Source organism: Telmatherina bonti (genome assembly GCF_933228915.1).
Source record: "Telmatherina bonti genome assembly, chromosome: 2".
Classification (NCBI taxonomy): Eukaryota; Metazoa; Chordata; class Actinopteri; order Atheriniformes; family Telmatherinidae; genus Telmatherina; species Telmatherina bonti.
In genome coordinates, this window is record NC_136620.1 from 17906490 (window position 1) to 17927326 (window position 20837).

Below are 20837 nucleotides of genomic sequence, written 5' to 3' on the forward strand. Positions count from 1 at the left end.
CCTTCTGCAACATTAACTGCAATGTAGTGTGCTGTCATCCTCCATTGTTGTAGCTGTTGATGGGATTTGCAGGCATCAGTAAAAGAAGAAGTAGTGCTATAGTATAATCGGTTCAGGAATGCAGCATACGAGTGGTAAAATAAAGGAAACGAAAGCTGCCATTTTCAAGTTTATACAATTTAGGACCCAGATTAAAAAATGTGTTTTTCAGGCTCCCAAAAAGATAAACATCTTTAGAAGATGCACCTGAACTCCTCTTCATGTGGACATGGCTTTTCTGTCACTACTACTGGCTCAAACCCAATCCTTCCTCATGTCCGTACCACTTGGTGCCACTGCTTCATCGTACAGGGATTAGATGCAGAGCCAGTATTACTTTTTAACCAGGATATTGGTGGTCTATTTGGGTGGGTGGACGACCACATAATGCTTGATCCCCATAACAAAAGAAACATCCTATCTTTATCTAAACCCTTAAAAGGTCTTCATTGATATTTCTTTTAATGCCCTTTAATTTTGAGTAAATTAGGTGACTACTTTGACTACAAATTTATGAGTATTTTCTGTTAAGATTTTAGACAGCAAACCTGTTTTGCTTTAAGATAGACTAAAAAGACATAGAAAGGATTAGAAAATGAGCAATCTCAGGCCTAATTATACAGAAAGCATGAATCAGAGATGAAGAATGTGGCAAACAGACTAATTTTATGGTGACTTTGAGGATAACAAGTAGCAAAAAAGACAGATGCCCACACACATGAGGATGAAGTGTTCATGATGAACTTTATCTTCATTAAAGCTTCCTACCTTTTTGCTGACACCTTCTGCTGTCCCCATAGGAGTGCATGGGGATCAAGTTAACAGGTTGTTTGACAGCTTGTAAAGTAAGGCAGTATGGTTAAAAAAAAACAAAAAAACAGCATGTGTGTTGCACTGTAAACAAAAGGTGGACAAAAGAGGCTGGAGGCAAAAGATGAGTTTAAAGAGGTTAGACCACCCACAGCAGTCTGTCTGATGATTCAGAGAGCAACAATAGGGAGGAAATACGGTCAGTTGTAGCTTTCTGATACTGCTGTCTGTGAAAGGTTACCTTGTTTGACATTTAACATGGAAATTACAATATTTTCTCTTACAAATATCTTAGACGAAGGATATTAAAAATACAAAGACACAAAGCAGGAAGTGAACGCAGCAATAAGCTGTGGAGGTTGTGTTCTCAGGTTGGGCTGAGTTTCTACCAGAGCTTCCTTGGTGAGTTTCCTTTGGATTATCTTTTTTTAAATGAGCGTTGTCACAGTATTTTGGAGTTTCCAAAAGGTCGTCTATTAAGGCCATCTTTACAAGGCCAGATTCACCATGGTGAGTCTTTGGTGCTGAGTCTCCAGTTGCTGTAGGGGAGTCATAGATTTGCACCAAACACGTTGAACCAAGTTCAACTTGGTCTCATGAGTCTAAAAAAGGAACTCTGAATATGAATAAATGTTCTTCTGTGTGTTTAAGCAGAGTTTAGCCTCTAGTTTCTGACACAAATTTGCTAATGGTCAATGACTGTTGTCTGATTTTAATAATTTGCTTGAAACTGTTGTTGTTTTGGTCTTTTCTGTTTGGCACATTGGCACAGAAAACAATCAGGGCCTGTCTCCCCACTCAAAGGCAGAGGGAAACTACTGTCCATACAAGCCCACAACCACTCAGCTCTTCTCACCAGGAAGAACATCAGGAGAAAAAAGGGTCAAGTCCCTCTTAAGAAACTAGTTCCAGAGCCCACAGCGTGCGTTGATGTTGGACAGGTTAGGTTTAACCTATCAACCCCTCACAGACCATGCAGGGTTCTTGCTTACCAGAGAGGTGGGGAAGGAGCCCCTTTAACAAGCTTCAATAGCCAAGGATTGGACCCCATATGCTCAATTTGACAGTTTGGCTATCAAAGATTGTGCCAGAGGGTGGAAGAAATTAAAACAACCAAGCCTCAGTCTGACAATATGACCTGAAAAGAGATCAGCTAAGTTTTAAAGGATACCCTGACAAAACTTCAAAATAACCACGTCTTGTTTTAGTCAATCACAACAATGATGATCAGCACACACAGAGCACAGCACACACAGGAAGCCTTGTTATTTCCACCCGACACACAGCAGAACCGGCTGTCTGATTCCTGTCTTCTGGATCCAGTGGTTTCAGTTTTATTGAAGCAATGTACCATGTTTGACACCTCTCTTCATGGACAAATTGAGAGATGTTTTATTTTTTTTCTTAAAAGAAAAAAAAACGCATGCTGGCTTTGTTTGCTGTGACAACATGATGTGTTTTTGTTAAAAGGTGCTGTTGGTGCTACGGAGCTGGAACAGAACATGGTAATCACACAGTCTTACTCATTGCATGACTTAAAGAATTGATTTATGTAAAAATAAAGCTTTTAAAGGACATCAAAAATATAAACAGGTTAAAAAAAAAAAGTCACTTAGTTGCAGGACCAGAGTCATAAAACATGCCCTTCCAATAATAAATACCTACTTTAGCGAAATGTGCAACAAATTCTTTTATTTACACTGACGTTTCAAATACTGAACATCAAGCTTCACATCTTCCAGGTCTGATTTGTTCTTCCAGTCTCGTGGATGTGGTAATGTCCGTCACTGAGAACTAAAAGGCTCATATTGCATCCCAGTGAGATTGCCATGGCAACAGGAAAGACATTATTCTGCTGAGGGGCCATCACTCAACACCGAGGCTTATGAGAGTGTGAGTATCAGAGTAACAGACAGAATGTGCAAATATGTGTGTATGCGTGAGTGTGGGACATAATTGGTGTAAATGTGTAGTTGGGAAACCTGAACCTTTTAAAGCCTTGCAGTGGCTCCAAACATGCAGCTGAGTGGAGACTTACAGTTCAGTGAAAGAAAAGAAACTCAGGATCTGTTGCTCTGAGAGCGAACAGACCTGCTTGTTCTGTCAGACTTCACTGAAAACATGAACAAGCTTCTTATAGTAAAGAGTGTTTTAATAAGAGCGTCTGTTTATGAACAGCTGCCATGACTGAACAAAGACAGAAGATGAGCCGAATGAGCGGCAGGTACCTCCTCTAGCTGGCAGGCCTTGATAATTGAAGTGTACCGGTACTCGTCATAAGTCAGGCCGAAGAGGATGTTGTCACGAATGGTCCCTGGCATGATCCAAGGTGTCTGTGAGGAGTAGGAAACACGACCACTGTGTCTGATTTTACCCTCAGATGGCACCAGCTCTCCCAGGATCATCATGAGCAGCGAACTCTGAAGGCAAAGATAGTGTCCTTAAATTTTATGGAAATATTGGGGTTGACGCCTGAACACTGCTTTTGTGTTTCTTCTGGATGGGATCATTTCTTTGGCATACCTTCCCAGAGCCAGTAGAACCAGCTACTGCCAGCATCTTGCCTTCCTCTAGGTGAAGGCTTATGTTTTTGAGGACAGGTGTGATGTACAAGTTGGTGAAGAAGAGTCCGTTGTCACCATTCAGGTGTCCGTTTGCTTTGTTCTCTTGCTTGATCTTCTCAAACAGCTCACCAATCGCCTGCAGGAACAGCAAGGAGTCAGTCCTCATTCATTTCAGTGAAATGAATAAAATATATAGCAAGTAAGATATATGAGAAAGAAAATGTGATAAAAAAAAAAAGACACAATGTAATATATCATACAACACAATATGCTATGCTACAATGTAACACAATAGTTGATGTAATAGAATGTGATATTATGCAATATGATGCAATATGATATAACATGATTCGTTACGTTAGGTTAGGTTACGTTACGTTACGTTACGTTACGTTACGTTACGTTACGTTACGTTACGTTACGATACGATACGATACGATACGATACGATACGATGCGGTGCGGTGCGGTACGGTACGGTACGGTATGGTACGGTTCAGTTCGGTACGGTACAGTACGGTAAGGTATGGTACGATTCGGTACGATATGATACGAAATGAAACGAAACGACAAGACACGACACGACACAAAACGAAACGATACTATTCGATACACTCACTTTATTAGTTAGTTTGTTGTCAGACAGCGATATATTCAGTCATATATCACAGTCAAGATGATTTGCTTAAGTTTAAACTGACACAAGAGCAGAAAGGACATTAAAATGGTTTTGAATGTGACATAATTGTTGGTCTGAAAATTTCAGAAAGTGCTGATCTAGAAGAATTTTCACACACAACCTTCTCTAGAGAGACATGTACAGTCTCATCTCTGAATACACAACATGTCTAACCTTGAAGCAGATGGTCTACAGCAGCAAAAGACCACACTGGGTGCCACTCCTGTCTGCTCAGAATTGGAAACTGATGTCTATAATCAACACAGACTCCACATGAATCCATCCTGCCTTGGATCAACTCTTCAGGCTGTTGCTGGTGTGATGTGTGGGAGATATTGTCTTGGCACACTTTTAGCCACTTCGTACCAACTGAGCATGGTTTAACCACAACAGCCTATGTGACTATTGTTGCTGACCATGTCTATCTCTTTATGACCACATTGTAGCATCTTCTGATGGATAATTCCAATAGTATAATGCACCATGTCTCATAGCTCAGATAATCTCCAACTGGTTGATACTGCTAATTTGAACCTTTATATTATATTATATTATATTATATTATATTATATTATATTATATTATATTTTATTATATTATATTATATTATATTATATTATATTATATTATATTATATTATATTATATTATATTATATTATATTATATTATATTATATTTTCTGTTTAATTAGTGACCTGATATATTATAGAACATATTTATTCTTTGTGTGTATTTGGGTATATTTGGTTTGTATTTGTTTTTGTTTGTCAAATTTTTGCTGTGGCTTCAGGACCTTGTCTATGAACTTGTCAGGCTGTGCTTTCATTCGGCGAACTCTTGTGAGAAACCAGAGATTATTCACATACAGGAAAGACTCTCGGTGTCTCACAATGGCCTTGTTTCAACTCATCTATTAGCACCTCTGTGGTGTTTAACAGGAGATACGGCATCACTGGTAGAAAAGGAGAACTCTGCATGACTCACCAGCTTAATCATTGACCTTTGTGACGTTTTATGGGTGACTGTTCCCCTAATGCCAAGGCTGGCTTTGACTTGTATAGGTTGGTCTGTGTGATTCTCATTCTAATGAGCTGACGTACGTGCTGACAGCAGTAAAGAAAGGCAAGGGCACCCCCCCATTCATGTGCGAATGGCACATTCCAGGAAGAAGAGAAAACAAGAAGAGAATTTGGGAATTAGGTGACGAACAGTGTGAGTCTCAAAGGGAGATTCAGTGTTCCCAGCAAAGGCAAACTTTAGTGACAACATCAGGATGATTAATTATGCAAAGTGAGGGAAAATAACACTGCTGAACATTCGTTTTCTCACGGTATCGGGTGTTCAGCGAATTACACCTGTTAGACTTATTTTACAGCCTTTGCCTATAGATAAGATTATACTACCCACTCGGAGTGACGGTAAGGGATTAAGTTTTATACCTGTAATGGAGGGTGGATTTAGGGATTTTGGAAGATTATCCTCTTCAAACATGTCATTGCCATCCTATGGTATTGACACACATAAAAATAAACATATCACAGCTTCTTTGTGGACTTTCCAGCTCCATGTGGCTGCTAACATTTAAGTCAAATAACACTTTTATTCTTACATTTATTAATTTCACTGAAATGTGTCGACTCTGTTAAGCCACATATTCCTTTAACTCTCAGTTTTAATTACTTTAAAAGCTTCTTCACAATTCAAGAAGTTTAACTTTGAGAGGAAATTAATATTTTCTACGATTAATTGTGATGTCTCATCAAGTACAGCAGCTTCAGAAGCATCTGTTGTGTATCTCTACATTAATGGTTTAATTTGGATCGAGTGTGATCAGGAGTATGTTCTGGAAATCTAATGTTTTTAACTTGAGTGTGTGACGGTTTTATGTCTATTCATTAATTTATGTTTATTATGTAAACCACTTTGGGCTGTGTTTGTATGAAATGTGCTAGATATATGAAGTTTGATTTCATTGGATTTGAAAAAGCCCTAATTTATTTGATAAATTAAGGCTCCATATCTTTTGCAATTTTCTGGTGATCCCCTAAAATTATTAAGCAACCGTCATTTTAAAAACCTCTACTGTAGCTAAACTTTTATATTAAACCTTCTCTTGATCAAGGACTGTTAGCTAATAATGGGAATTTATATTTAATATCTGTTTTACTTTAGAAATTTCTGAAAAGTAAACACAAAAAGTGCTGATCTGATGAAAGTTACTGATGATCTCCATAATAGCCTCAGGTTGTAGACTTCTTCCTGGATTTGTCTTGTTAGATCTCACAATATTCCACTAGGTTTAAACACGTGACTGGAATTAAATAAACCACATTAGTTTTTAGTCATATTTATCTGTTTCCAGTTTGTTAATGTCAATCATGGGTCCTCCTCACACACCAGTAAGTTATGGAGTTCCTCAAGGTTCTTGTACTAAGACCGTTATTTTTCACATTATACATGCTTCCTGGGTGTCAAACTCCAGTCCTTGAGGGCCGGTATCCAGCAGGTTTTTGTTCTTTCCCTGCACCATCACACCTAATTCAAATCAAATACATCCAACACCTTCTTGTCACTATAATCATTTACTCCAGTCAGGTGTAATGGAGCATGGAGACAACAAAAACCTGCTGGGTACCGGCCCTCGAGGACTGGAGTTTGACACCTGTGCTTTAAATGAAAGAATTAGACAGAATGGCATAAATTTTAAGGATGCACCAATGGTTTTACTCAAACTGAGCACAAATATAAAATTCTAAGTACGTATATTTGGTTACTTGCTGGTACCTCGTCCCAGCATGAGTACTAATGAATCCCATGACAATTCATTGGTAAGGAGAGTGGACCAAAATGTCAGAGGCAACAACTGAGTTATTAGAGGTTGTCAGAAATGTACTACAATTTAGAGTAACCAATTAACCTAACATGCAAGTCTTTGGATGGTGGGAAGAAGTCAGAGTACCCGCAGAGAACCCATGCATACACGGGGAGAACATGCAAGCTCCACACAGTAAGACAAATGTTCTAACCGCCCCCAGTTAAGGTTCAAACCAGCGACCTTCTTGTTGTGATGCCAAACTGCAAACCACTATGCCACTCCGCAGCCAACTTAAATAAGGAGGATGAAGTGGTCTGTGGTGGATTCTGTTCACAGCTGCAATAAGAAACCTACATGGCTAAAATCAGCTTCTTTCAATGAGATGATACCAAATTAAGTTTTTTAAAATTGTGCTCACACATAGCACCCAATGATTTAAAAAAAAAAAAAATGTAGTGCTTAGCAACTTTCAGAAACTTCATAAATAAGAGAGAGAGAGAAAGTGGGGTTTTTTTTGTGTATTTGGTTCATCACTATGACAAAGCACCTGTATGTCCAAAAAAGCTCTTCTCACAGAGAAAATGCCAAATTTGATTTTCTTTATGGCATGAGTAAAAACTTAGTTGTTTATGTTTTGGGAAAAAAAATTAATGTGGATTCCACAGATTATTTTGTATTACACATTCATTTTGACAGCCCAAACTTTATTACTTTGGTGTCAGGGTCTGCAGTATCAGAACATTTGTATAAATACGAAATATTTGTGCATGCACATAATATGAGGCTGATACATGATAGTGGTATTGGTATTGGTGCATACCTGTGGAAACCAAGCAGTTTATCTACTACTAAAAATTTTTTAAAGACATAAAGGCCTGGATGAGTGAATTTTTTTCCATCTAAATTCACACAAGACAGAAGTTTTCGTCTTTGGACCGAGAACTTCAGGAAAACACTGCCTAGCTATGTAATTATACTTGGTGGTATTACCTTGGCTTCCCGTACTACAATGAGGAAGTTTGAAGTTATTCTGGACCAGTATCTGTCCTTATTACTTTCATATAAAACAGGTTTCTAAGACCTCTTTCTTTCATCTATGTAATATTCCTGTTTGAACCACAAGCCAGTTGAGGCTGATAGTCTGGCTTCTTCCTGGTAAAAGTGTATTTTCTTCTCCACTGCTGCCTGCTCAGCTACTTTTAACGAACTGGCTTCACATGAGCGTAATTATAATGAATTGGACTATCATGGGTCCTTGTGATTGGTGACCTGTCCAGGGTGTACCCCGCCTCTCGCCCAATGACAGCTGGGATAGGCGCCAGCTTCTCCGCAACCCTTAACTGGACTAAGGGGTTAAGAAAATGGATAGATGAACATTAACTTGAGGCATGTAAAACACTGGTACTTCATGCATGGGTGCATGCAGGACAGACAATGAGCTATCCAGCATGTTGCACTATGACATCCTACTTTACTGACTCTCTTTGGTTCATTGGATGGTCCATTTGTTTCTACACAGTAAGTGAAGCACACCAGAAACCAAGGTTTTGAAGTGGACCACTCGAACAGTGGCTTTTCTGTGTGGAGTTTGCATGTTCTCCCCATGTATGTGTGGGTTCTTTCTGGGTACTCCGGCTTCCTACCACCGTCCAAAGACATGCATGTTAGGTTGATTGGTTACTCTAAATCGCCCATAGGTGTGAGTGTGAAAATGAGTGGCTGTTTGTCTCTGTGTGGCCCTGCAATAGAATGGCGACCTGTCCAGGGTGTACCACGTCTCTTGCCCAAAGACTGCTGGGATAGGTTCCAGCTTCCCCACGACCCTTAATTGGACGAAGCAATTCAGATCGCTGAATGGATGGATTGTTCTGTTATTTACATTTGGGTTTACTGAGTCCTGTCTCTGGCGCAGAGTTGTGGCATCTATCTCACTTCGATGACGTATGAGTCGGATGAAATGCAACATGACTGTACAGACTAAGGGCTGCTCGGTGGCACAGTGGTTAGCACTGTGGACTCACAGCAAGAAGGTCACTGGTTTGATCCTTGGCTGGGGAGGGGCTTGGTGGCCTTTCTGTGTGGAGTTTGCATGTTCTCCCTGTGTATGCATGGGTTCTCTCCAGGTACTCCAGCTTCCTCCCACCATCCAAAGACATGCATGTTAGGTTAATTGGTTACTCTAAATTGCCCCTAGGAATGAGTGTGAGCATGAGTGGTTGTTCGTCTCTCTGTGTGGCCCTGCAATGGACTGGCAAGCTGTCCAGGGTGTACCCTGCCTGTTGCCCAAAGCCAGCTGGGATAGGCTCCAGCTTCCCCGCGACCCTGAATTGGATTAAGCAGTTCAGAAAATGAATGAATGAATGTTCAGACTAAGGTCACTTTGAGAAAGATGGGATATGTACTTGATTTACTGTAGCACTACAAACGTGGCCCGGGTCAAAAAATCCAGTTTATGCTATTTAGACTGTCATAAAAAGATCAGATATTACGTACAGGCAAAACAGTTACTTTTGCCTGCAGCGACTGCACCTTAGAGTCATATAATCCTGGTTTGCTAACAGGAAGTGTTTATCCTAAGAAAAGTGTCTGAATGTTCTTTTTGCTGGAGTTCCTAAAATCTCCTCACTGAACACATAACCAAAGCAGTAGTTGTTTTCATTAAGCATTATACTTTAGATGAAACAAACCAACCTCATCCCACGATGCAGACACGTTAACTACCTCCAGTCCAACAGTGGTCAAGCTGTAATCCAGCACTCTGTATTCTTCCTTCAACAAAAAGTCCTGAAAGAAAAATAAAAGAAGAAACATAAGTATCCATCACAAGAAGCATAATCAAACATATCAAATGAGCAAACTGTATGTCTGACCCTGACCAGTTGACGTACCTCAATCTTTTTGACTAGTGCTAGCGTGTCATACCACATCTGGATGGAGCCTGGCAGCTGGCGGATTAGGGTCATTCGCAGCACGATGCAATAGGAAGCTGTTGTGAAAATTCGGCGCAGGATGATGCCTTTACTGAGCGCGTGCGGTACGATGGTTGCCACGATAACTAAGATGGCAGAGAAGTAGTACGAGGCACTGTAGAAGTACCGCAGAGAGCCGATCTTCCTTGTTAGTTTTATTTCACCCCTGGGGAGGAAGACAAGCATCACACCACCATACATAAGTGCTTTAAGTAAAAGCTACACATGCAATCATTGCATCACACTGGAAGTATCGCTGCAGTTAGATTAAAAGTAACATACATGTGTGCTATAAAAAAAAAAGGAACAATATATCTGTTGACAGTGAACAAGATTAATAATGGTGCCTTACTGTCTGATGTTCTTAATAATGGTCTCCATCACCTCCTCCCAGCCATATGCCTTCACAGAATGAATGTTTTCCACAATCTCTGAGGTGAGCGCCAGACGGCGGCTGATCAGTCTTGCCCGCTGCACCCTGTTCTCAGGAAACAGTGTGAAAAACACAGTTTCAATCATGTTAGCACATCATAGCATGGATGTTCCCATGCAGATTCTCACAGAAATGATTTTATGTACATCTATACTAAACTATTTCCTTCAACAAGAAGCTGGTGATCAGAAAGAGAAATTTACTACTTTGCTGTATAGGCTGAAGTACAATGTAAATGTCATATATGATAAGTGTATGGGGTCCTCACCGAGGAGGACCCATCTTCATGGATAGCCAGGCCTGGACGATACCCAGCAGAGTCAGAGCTGCCAGGCCACAGAAGCTGTTCACCTCGATCAGCTCCCAGATCAGGCCGACACACAATATACACTGCAGAGGAGTGATCCATATGAAGTGTGCAAGTCCAAGGCTCTGAAAAAGCACACACACGCACACACACACATCAAGATTCAAGAGTACAGAAAACACTACATAATAACTTTCATGTAATGCTTTATATATTAAAAGAAATTTAAATCCTACAGGGAAAACATTTAGGTCCTCACTGCAGAGAAGTTAAACTCTTCACTGGATACCAGTGTTCTGAGAACTTTACCCTTTTTGGAAAGGAATCTGTCAGATTAGCATCTGATCATGCAGACAGACTGTACAGCTAATAGGTAATGCCCAAAAAAATCATTTTAAAAGCTGCCAATATGAGCATAGGTGTTGTTTCTAGTGTGTGATTAAAAGTGAACATAAATTTGTTCTTAATCTGGGATTTTCATTTAATAAAATAAAAAAAAATCGGTCCAGTTATATAAATCAAATCAAATCAAATCAAATCAGTTGCCAACCAAACATGGACAAACACACACAAGCTACTGCTAACTCATCCCTTTTGTTTCACGATAAAACAATAAAATATGGCTTGTTTCAATATCCTCCACTCTTTACCTCTTTCCTCGCATTTTATGTATTTGTTGGATTTTGGAACCTTCATTATGTGTTTCTGCATGGTTAAAGTCCCAGAAATACCAGCAGAAATCCTTAAAGCAGCCAAGCTTCCAAACTAACATGCAAAATGTTCAAAGAGATACAACATAAATACATAAATACAACATTGCACCGCTGGACCGGGCTGAAGGACACAGAAAAGGGTGGAAAGAGAGAAGGGAGGAGAAAGAAAATGGTAAACAAAAAAAAAAAAAGAGGAGACAAAGATACACTATATAGAGAAGAGTGCAATTCGACCACAAACTGTAGAGAACCTTTGTTGTGTAGAAAAACACAACAAGGCCCCCGCAGGGAAATAAGACCTGTCATAAGCACCAGGGGTGAACAAGTTAAACAGAAACCATTTATTTCAACTAACACCAGAAACACAGAGAAAACTAGCAGAAAGTGTGAATGAGTAAACCTACAGGACAACACAGGGTCAGCATGCAGAATATACGGAGTGAAAAATGTTCAAAGAAGAGTGAATGCAACCCTTCCTGAACAAAGATCACAGGCAGTCCAGTGGGGTTGACAAGACCCGGGCCACACCTGAACATGGACCCCAGCCACCACTGTTGTGATCCTGTTCCTTGGTGGGCGTGCCTGGCATCCTAAACACCTGATCCTCATTCTGGCAATCAGCTGCAGCACTATTTAGGATCCGCCCGGCCTGCTGTTCATCGCCAGATTGTTGAACGTTCCGCGGTACAACTCTCGGCCTGAAAGATTCTTTCCTGTGTGTAGTCCTGATCAATAACCCGTGTGTTTTTTCCCGTCAGAGATCCTGCCTGTTTGCCCGATTGTTGTCCTGCCTGCCTGCCTGCCCGCCTGCCTGCCCGCCTCTCTATCCGCTAGGTTTTCCTCCCCGCTTGTCTGCCTGCCGACTAAGCCTGGTTTCCGCATCCACCTGGGAAAGAATCAAGAATCTGAAAGAAGCAAATAAATTATTATCGAAACTCCAAGCCGAGTCCGCATGTGAATTCTCCGAACCTGACGTCAACATAACAGAACAATCTGGCCACAAATGGATTCAGCGGACGCAAACCCGGAAATCGCCTCGGACCCACTGCAACAAACCCTCTCAGGTCAGAATGCTCGCCTCGCTCAACATGAGCGGATGATGTTGACTCTGGAACAGAATTATCACACCATTCTCTCTCAGCTGGCTCAACTAACCGTGCATATCGCTATATTAACCCCTCCTGCTCCTCTCCAGCATCCGGTTCCCGACGCACCCGCACCTCAGCACGGTCCCGCAGTCACAGTAAGAGAGACACACATCCCAGATCCTAAGCCCTACGCAGGGAATTTGGGAGAATGTAGAGGATTCCTCCTTCAATGCTCCCTTGTCTTTGACCAGAAACCACTCACCTATGCTAATGATAGATCCAGGGTTTCTTATGTTATTGGGCTTCTGGAAGGTAAGGCACTGGCATGGGCGGAGGCAGCATATGAACAGCAGGGTTTCAGATACTCCTCGTATTCCTCGTTTGTCGAGGAGATGAGGAAGGTTTTTGACCACCCAGTTAGGGGAGGTGAAGCAGTCAAACGGCTACTTAATCTCCGTCAGGGAGATCGGAGTGTTGCTGACTTTTCCATTGATTTTAGGATAGCAGCTGCGGATACAGGCTGGAACAACGTAGCACTCCGGGACATCTTCGCTAACGGGTTAAGTAGTCGGATGAAAGACGAGCTGGCCACCCGAGACACACCTGGCTCTCTGGATGAGTTGATTTATCTCGCCATACGACTCGACAACCGGCTACGGGAAAGGGACAGAGAACGGCGGTCTAGCCAATATCCTGAGGTTCCCTCTGCAGCAACTACTTTCCCTCTGCCTCCCACAAACAGATCTACGGAGGAACCCATGCAGCTGGGCATGGCTCACCTTTCCTCAGAGGAACGGCAGAGGAGAAGAGAATCTGGTGATTGCTATTACTGTGGGAGATCAGGACACAGGATATCTCTCTGCCCTAACCGGGTAAAAGACCAGGGTCGTCAGTAGCAGCGGGAGTACTGGCGACCACATCCCCCAAGGAGGTCCCGCACACAAGGACACTTATCCCGGTAACCCTGTTCACAGACCAGACCCCCCATTCTGTTGAGGCTTTAATTGATTCCGGAGCTGAGGCCAATTTTGTGGATAGGACCTTGGCCACCACCCTGGGAATAGGTGCAGAGACTCTTTCTTCTCCCATGTCTGTACAAGCTCTAGATGGGAGCCACCTCTACTCCATAACCCAACAGTCCATCCCCGTTAGATTGATAGTCTCTGGCAACCACCAAGAATACATCCCCTTCTTCATAATTGACTCACCTAAATCTCCGCTAGTGTTGGGTCACCCCTGGCTGTCACAACATAACCCGCACCTGGATTGGCAGACCGGGAGAATAATTAATTGGAGCACTTTCTGTCATGCCACTTGTCTTCAGTCGGCTGTTCCCTCCACTTCATCCGTTTCTGGTCTACTCCCCGTTACCCCGGATCTATCCGCAGTCCCTACGGCTTATCACGACCTAACGGAGGTTTTCAGCAAGGATAAAGCCCTAGCGCTGCCACCCCATCGGCCTTATGATTGCTCCATTGAATTACTCCCAGGTGCTCCGTTACCAACCTGCCGACTTTACAATATTTCTCGACCTGAGATGGAGGCCTTGGAGGGATACATCTCAGATTCCCTGGCAGCTGGATTGATCAGGACCTCATCATCACCCGTCGGAGCAGGATTCTTCTTTGTCTCTAAGAAGGATGGCTCCCTTAGGCCCTGCATTGATTACCGGGGCTTAAATGCAATCACCGTGAAGAACAAGTACCCTCTACCACTACTGGAGTCAGTTTTCAATTCCCTTCATGGTTCCACGATCTACACTAAGCTCGACCTCCGTAATGCTTACCACTTGGTCAGAATGAGAGAAGGAGATGAATGGAAGACCGCATTTCGAACTCCCCTGGGCCATTTTGAATACCTGGTAATGCCGTTCGGTCTTTGCAATGCTCCTGCTGTGTTTCAGGCCCTGGTAAACGATGTATTACGTGACTTCCTTAACCGCTTCGTCTTCGTCTATCTAGACGACATCCTCATCTTCTCCCGGACCCAGTCGGAGCACGTGCAACATGTCCGACTTGTCTTACAGAGACTTTTGGAAAACCGCTTGTTCGTCAAGGCTGAGAAGTGCGAGTTCCATGCTAATACAGTAACCTTCCTTGGATACATTTTTGAGACCGGGCAGGTCCGTGCAGACCCGGAGAAGATCAAGGCGGTTGTAAATTGGCCCACTCCCACCTCTGTAAAGGACCTGCAACGCTTCCTGGGATTTGCCAATTTCTACCGTCGCTTCATCCGTAACTATAGTCAGATTGCAGCCCCTCTTACTCGCCTTACCTCACCTTCGGGTCCCTTTACCTGGTCTGGACCTGCAGATCAGGCCTTCCTTAGACTGAAGGAACTTTTCACCACAGCACCAGTTCTCCTCCACCCTGATCTCAGTAGTCAATTTGTGGTTGAGGTCGATGCCTCGGACAAGGGGGTTGGAGCCGTGCTGTCTCAACGATCTACCAGGACTCAGAAACTCCATCCCTGCGCTTATTTTTCTCGACGTCTCACCCCGGCCGAACAGAATTACCACGTCGGTGATCGTGAGCTACTAGCCATTAAATTGGCGCTCGAACAGTGGCGTCACTGGCTGGAAGGTTCTAGGCTGCCATTCCTCATTTGGACAGATCATAAAAACTTGGAGTATCTGCAGTCCACGAAACAGTTGAATCCCCGTCAAGCCCGTTGGTCCCTTTTCTTTAACCGTTTCAATTTCACTCTGTCGTACCGACCCGGTTCCAAGAACCAGAAGCCAGACTCCCTTTCCCGCCAGTTCACATCAGGTTCCACTCCCTCCACGGACACAATCCTGCCTGCCACCTGCATTGCTGCTGCAGTTACCTGGGACGTGGAGGATAAGGTCCTCGCGGCCCAGCGACGGCAACCTGACCCAGGCACAGGTCCGCCTAACCGTTTGTTTGTTCCAGATACCGCCCGTTCCTTGGTCCTCCAGTGGGGTCATTCTTCTCGCCTGGCCTGCCACCCTGGATCCACGCGCTCCCTATCCCTCAAGCGTAGGTTTTGGTGGCCCACGATGGATAAGGATACTCGGGAGTTTGTAGCTGCCTGCACTACCTGTGCCCGGAGTAAGGCCTCACATAGACCACCGGCGGGTCTCCTACGACCCTTACCTGTTCCCAGCCGGCCCTGGTCCCACATTGCCCTGGACTTCGTCACCGGCTTGCCCGTCTCCAGAGGTAAAGACACTATCCTAACCATTGTTGACCGTTTTTCCAAGGCCGTGCATTTTGTTGCTCTCCCCAAGCTCCCCTCGGCCAAGGAAACGGCTGATCTAATGGTTCACCACGTGTTTCGGCTCCACGGGCTACCCGCGGACATCGTGTCTGACAGAGGGCCCCAATTCACGTCTCAGGTATGGCGGGCTTTCTGTCAGTCTATTGGTGCCACTCTGAGTCTGTCGTCTGGTTTTCACCCTCAAACCAATGGTCAAGCTGAAAGGACCAACCAGGACTTGGAGACTGCCCTCCGGTGTGTGTCAGAGGCTAACCCGTCCTCTTGGAGCGAACATCTGGACTGGGTGGAGTATGCTCACAATTCTCTCACCTCCTCAGCCTCTGGATTGTCCCCTTTTGAGTGCTCCCTAGGGTACCAGCCACCACTGTTCCCCGCCCAGGAGGGTGAGGTTTCGGTGCCGTCCGTCCAGCTTCACATCCGCCGCTGCCGACGGGTCTGGCAGAAGGCTCGGGCTGCGCTTCTCCGAACTGGGGAACGGAATCAGCGCCAGGCGGATCGTCACCGGACCCCTGCGCCCGATTATTCCCCCGGTCAGAAGGTTTGGCTTTCATCCAGGAACATTCCCTTACGAACCGATGCCCGGAAACTAGCCCCTCGTTACTTGGGCCCCTTTGAAGTTCAACGGGTCATCAACCCTACGGTGGTCCAACTCAAACTCCCCAGTTCCATGCGGGTTCATCCCTCATTCCACGTCTCCCAACTTAAGCCTGTTTCGTCCTGTCCTCTGGTCCCTCCTTCCAGGCCCCCTCCTCCCGCCCGGCTTGTGGCTGGTCGCCCGGCTTACACGGTCCGCCGTCTCCTTGATGTGCGCCGTCGTGGTCGGGGTTTTCAATACCTGGTGGACTGGGAGGGGTATGGTCCTGAGGAGCGTGCCTGGGTCCCCCGCTCTTTCATTTTGGATGCCTCCCTGGTTCGTGACTTTCGCCGGGCTCATCCTGACCGTTTTCGGTCGCCTGGTGGCTCCCGTTGAGGGGGGGGTACTGTTGTGATCCTGTTCCTTGGTGGGCGTGCCTGGCATCCTAAACACCTGATCCTCATTCTGGCAATCAGCTGCAGCACTATTTAGGATCCGCCCGGCCTGCTGTTCATCGCCAGATTGTTGAACGTTCCGCGGTACAACTCTCGGCCTGAAAGATTCTTTCCTGTGTGTAGTCCTGATCAATAACCCGTGTGTTTTTTCCCGTCAGAGATCCTGCCTGTTTGCCCGATTGTTGTCCTGCCTGCCTGCCTGCCCGCCTGCCTGCCCGCCTCTCTATCCGCTAGGTTTTCCTCCCCGCTTGTCTGCCTGCCGACTAAGCCTGGTTTCCGCATCCACCTGGGAAAGAATCAAGAATCTGAAAGAAGCAAATAAATTATTATCGAAACTCCAAGCCGAGTCCGCATGTGAATTCTCCGAACCTGACGTCAACATAACAACCACACCACAAAGATGACTCCATCCGCCTAGGAGGGGGCCAAGGGAGATCAGGGCCAGAGACCCCCACAGCCACAGGGCACAGACCAGCAGCCACCAACTCTACTGAGCACTGGCCGCCCAGGGCAGACAGAGTGCAAACCCCAGGGGCCCAAGAGCCCAAAAGCCCACCACACAGTCCCACAATCAAAGGGCTAGGAAGACCAGGCCCTCCAGACGACCACCTGGCAAAGCCAGTCCACACTCCAATGCCCCAGCCAAGCACCCAGGAAGCATGGATCCACCCTGCCCCTACCCACACAAAAAGAAAATTAGCAAACAGATTTTAATGCTTTTTTCTAACTTGAAAGCAGGGCTTTTCACCGAAACACACGACAAAGCATCTAGATCTGCTCCAACACAGCTGACTCAAATTAATGAGTTTTTGTGCAGAACCTGCTAGGCTTTTAGATCCATTTAACTTCGTTCAGCTGTGCTGCAGCAGAAATAGATGGGAAACCTGCTGGATTCCAGACCGAGTTGAACACCCCTGATCTAAGTTATTAATTTGTCCTTTTGCATCATAGCAACCTTTTTGCTCCTCTTTGAGATTATTATACAAAGATGTTTCTCATTGCTGTGTTTTTTTTTAACACATTCCAGCAAAGTTAACTTAAAAGAAACCAGAAAGTGTCACTATAAACAGTAGCCAAGTTCCTCCAAGATGGCGGACGAAGCCCTGATGATACCAGAAGACCATTCCTTATCGTCCTACAGATATATGCTGATTATGTGCTGAAAAAGTCTTATTATAAAACAGGAAACCACAAAAATAATGTAAGAAGGGGACAAATAAACCGATGATCATAGGAAACAAGTAGTCCAGAACAATCCACCATCATCACTGCTGTTCAGTCTCATCTGCGCTGTAGATGTAACACTCACCTCACACCTTGATATTTTCCTTTTCATCCACTCACCTGCACCTTTCATCCATCAGGCACCTCATCACACACACACACACACACACACACACACACACACACACACACTGTTAGGTGAGCCACATCCACGGCAGGTGATAATTATCCCAAAGCGGGTTGCAGAGTGTTTCCACATTCAACGCCCTGGTGAGACTTGAGGCAACACAGCTGACAGCTTACACACACACACACAGATGCACACCATCCAGCTACATTGCCATGTATCATCTTTGTTTTCCAACACTTGCATTCGATTACATAACAAGTTGCTTATGGACTAATACCTAATTGACTGTGTTTGTCCTCTTTTTCCTCTCGCTGTATCAGTACAGAAGTACAGAACAATACACTGCTGATTAAATGGATTCACCGACGTCGGGAAGGGTGTGAACTTTCAATCCTTTCTGGAAACTATTGAAGTGTCCTTGTAAAAAACCTCACATCTCAGTCGGCTTCATTTCAAGATAAATCACCAGCATACATACTTTAACTTTGTATTTGAATGGTTTCAGCGGTTTCGGATGAAATTTTCTCACAATGTCTTTTCAGTGATAAAGACTTTGCTCTCACCTCATCCAGCTTGTTGAGGTGGGCAGACATCAGACTGACGAGCTCCCCGGTGCTAATCTTATCCAAGACTCGACTGGACAGCTTCAGGGTCTGAAAAGTTCACACGTCAGAGGTCAGTTGAACCACAATGAGAGTAAGAAAATCCAATGGGAAGTCAGTGACATAAGGTAAGCTTTGACACCAGGCTGTCATGTCCCACACAAAGCCTGTAGATTGCAGCTTGCTGGACTTCCACAGGTGAAAAGCATTCTGAGAATGCTACGTCATGCACACCAAACAAGATGGACACATTTGGCTGATGAAGCAGCTGCGGCGCACTGAAGTAAAAAGACTGTTTTGTTACCCAGATGGCAAAACATGTTCCATGTGAGACAGATACAACATAAGTACACCGTAATATTTTTTAAAAAATTATTGAATTTAGTACCAACAATAATTATTGAACAATTTTTTTAAAACACACAAAAATAAAAGAGAATGTCATTTTACCTTCTTATAAATAAGACTAAAAAGGGCAATGCGTATCTGCATGCCCAGGTGATGCAGCCCAAAGATGGCAGGCTGCAAGAGGATGAAGCGGGCAGTGAAGAGAAGACCGAGGCCCAGGGCCAGGTAGTATCCCTGACTTCGTTCTGGCTCAAAAAACGGGTCAAAAGAAGCAATGATGCGACCTGAAAGCTGAGGTTGAACAGTTTTGGAAGCCTCCTGTAACAAAAGAAGGAGTAGCAAAGGGAAGATTAAGTGGTTCTCATATTTTTTTTAAATGTGTTTGTAGTTGTAGTAACTTTTCCTCTTTAAAAAAATACAAGAAAAACAAGAAAATAAAACTGTCTTACGAATTTAATTAAACTATTTATTTTTTTATTTTCTGTATTGCTTTTTCAAATTCATGGTTGTGAGAAATCTATCCCAGCCATCAGCAGGCGAGAGGCAGGGCAGACCCTGCAGAGGTCATCATCCACCCCACGGTCTAAACAGAAACAAGTTAACCTATCATGCATGTCTTTGGACAGTGGGAGGAAGATGGCGCACCTAGTGAGAACCCACACACACACAGGGATAACATGTAAACTCCACACAGAAAGGTAACTGTTGAACCCCCCCCCGTCTCCAGCCGAAGCTTGAACCAGCAACCTTCTTGTTGTGAGGCCATGGTGTGAACCACCACACCAACCCATAAATATTAGGATCCAGCATGGCCGAGAAAGAGCACAAGAAACAAACTAAAATAATTTGAAAATACAGAAAAACAAAATCCTGCAATATTAAACATATTTAACAAAATAAAATAAAAAAGAAGTACAACAGTCTTTCTATATTAAAATAAATCAAGAGAAGAGACATCACTTTTAAGCTCAGGTAGGTAATGTTGGGGAGCTAGCAAAATCTGAAAATGGCAACCGGTCTTAGCTCCTCCCCCTTTGGTTTTGTTCCTTGCGTGATCTAAGGCTTTTTTATTCACAGCTTTTTCCACCAATGATTTTCTCTTTCTCTGCTGTTTAGCAGGAAGAGACAAATAAACCGAGCCGGGTCGGAGAAATCCTTCCTGCATTTTCTCAAACATGTTTGCCTTCCGAGTTTCTTCTTCACTACTTTGTATTTTCATCCTAACACGCTATTGATATGCAGGGTGTAGCTATCAGGAATGCCACACCCTTACAAAATATAGGAAATGAACAACTTCATTTCGGTCCGGACGTTTGGACTGGTTCTTACAGATTTACAGTAAATTGAGGGGTCTTACCAGTGTTGTAGTGGTCCATCATGAAGTGGGTATACTCTCAATTTTTTTGTCCGTGTTTTAAAAACAGAAAAAAAGTAGCCCAGAAAAATGCTGTTTCAGAAAAAGTGACATGTAAGACTCAATTTAGTCTACTTAAAAAATCCATCAGTATATTTGCTCATTGTCACATAATTTGTGCATTTCAGTTTCAGGGAGGAAGAGTTATGAAATGACTAAACCAAGACTGGCACACAGACTAGTGAGAGACAGGCTCATAGACATAAATACATATAGCTTTATTTTGTCTATGTTCAGGCTAAAGCTAATCCAGCTGTTGACTAACTGCACCAGTGTAGCATTGGTAACCTTAGCTGCGCTGCTGGACGACGTAGCTACATGTGTAGAGACGTTTGTAACTGTAAAAGCAGCATCACAGGGGCTTTAGAAGTGGGTATACTCAATGCTGACTGAAAAAGAAGTGGGTATACTCCGTATACCTGCGTATACCATG

At 43.8% G+C, this 20837-nt stretch overlaps 1 protein-coding gene across 1 annotated transcript in view; it reads right to left on the reverse strand.

Annotated features, from left to right (window-relative positions):
- cftr (CF transmembrane conductance regulator) overlaps positions 1-20837 on the reverse strand; it is a gene marked incomplete at both ends in the record, with an annotated part of 54890 nt that overhangs the window by 21089 nt on the left and 12964 nt on the right. The window contains 8 exons of the mRNA XM_079247932.1: positions 3078-3269; positions 3373-3549; positions 9599-9691; positions 9796-10042; positions 10229-10354; positions 10578-10741; positions 18604-18693; positions 19093-19308. Coding sequence (XP_079104058.1) covers positions 3078-3269; positions 3373-3549; positions 9599-9691; positions 9796-10042; positions 10229-10354; positions 10578-10741; positions 18604-18693; positions 19093-19308 — 1305 coding nt within the window. The remainder of the gene's footprint in view (positions 1-3077; positions 3270-3372; positions 3550-9598; positions 9692-9795; positions 10043-10228; positions 10355-10577; positions 10742-18603; positions 18694-19092; positions 19309-20837) is intronic.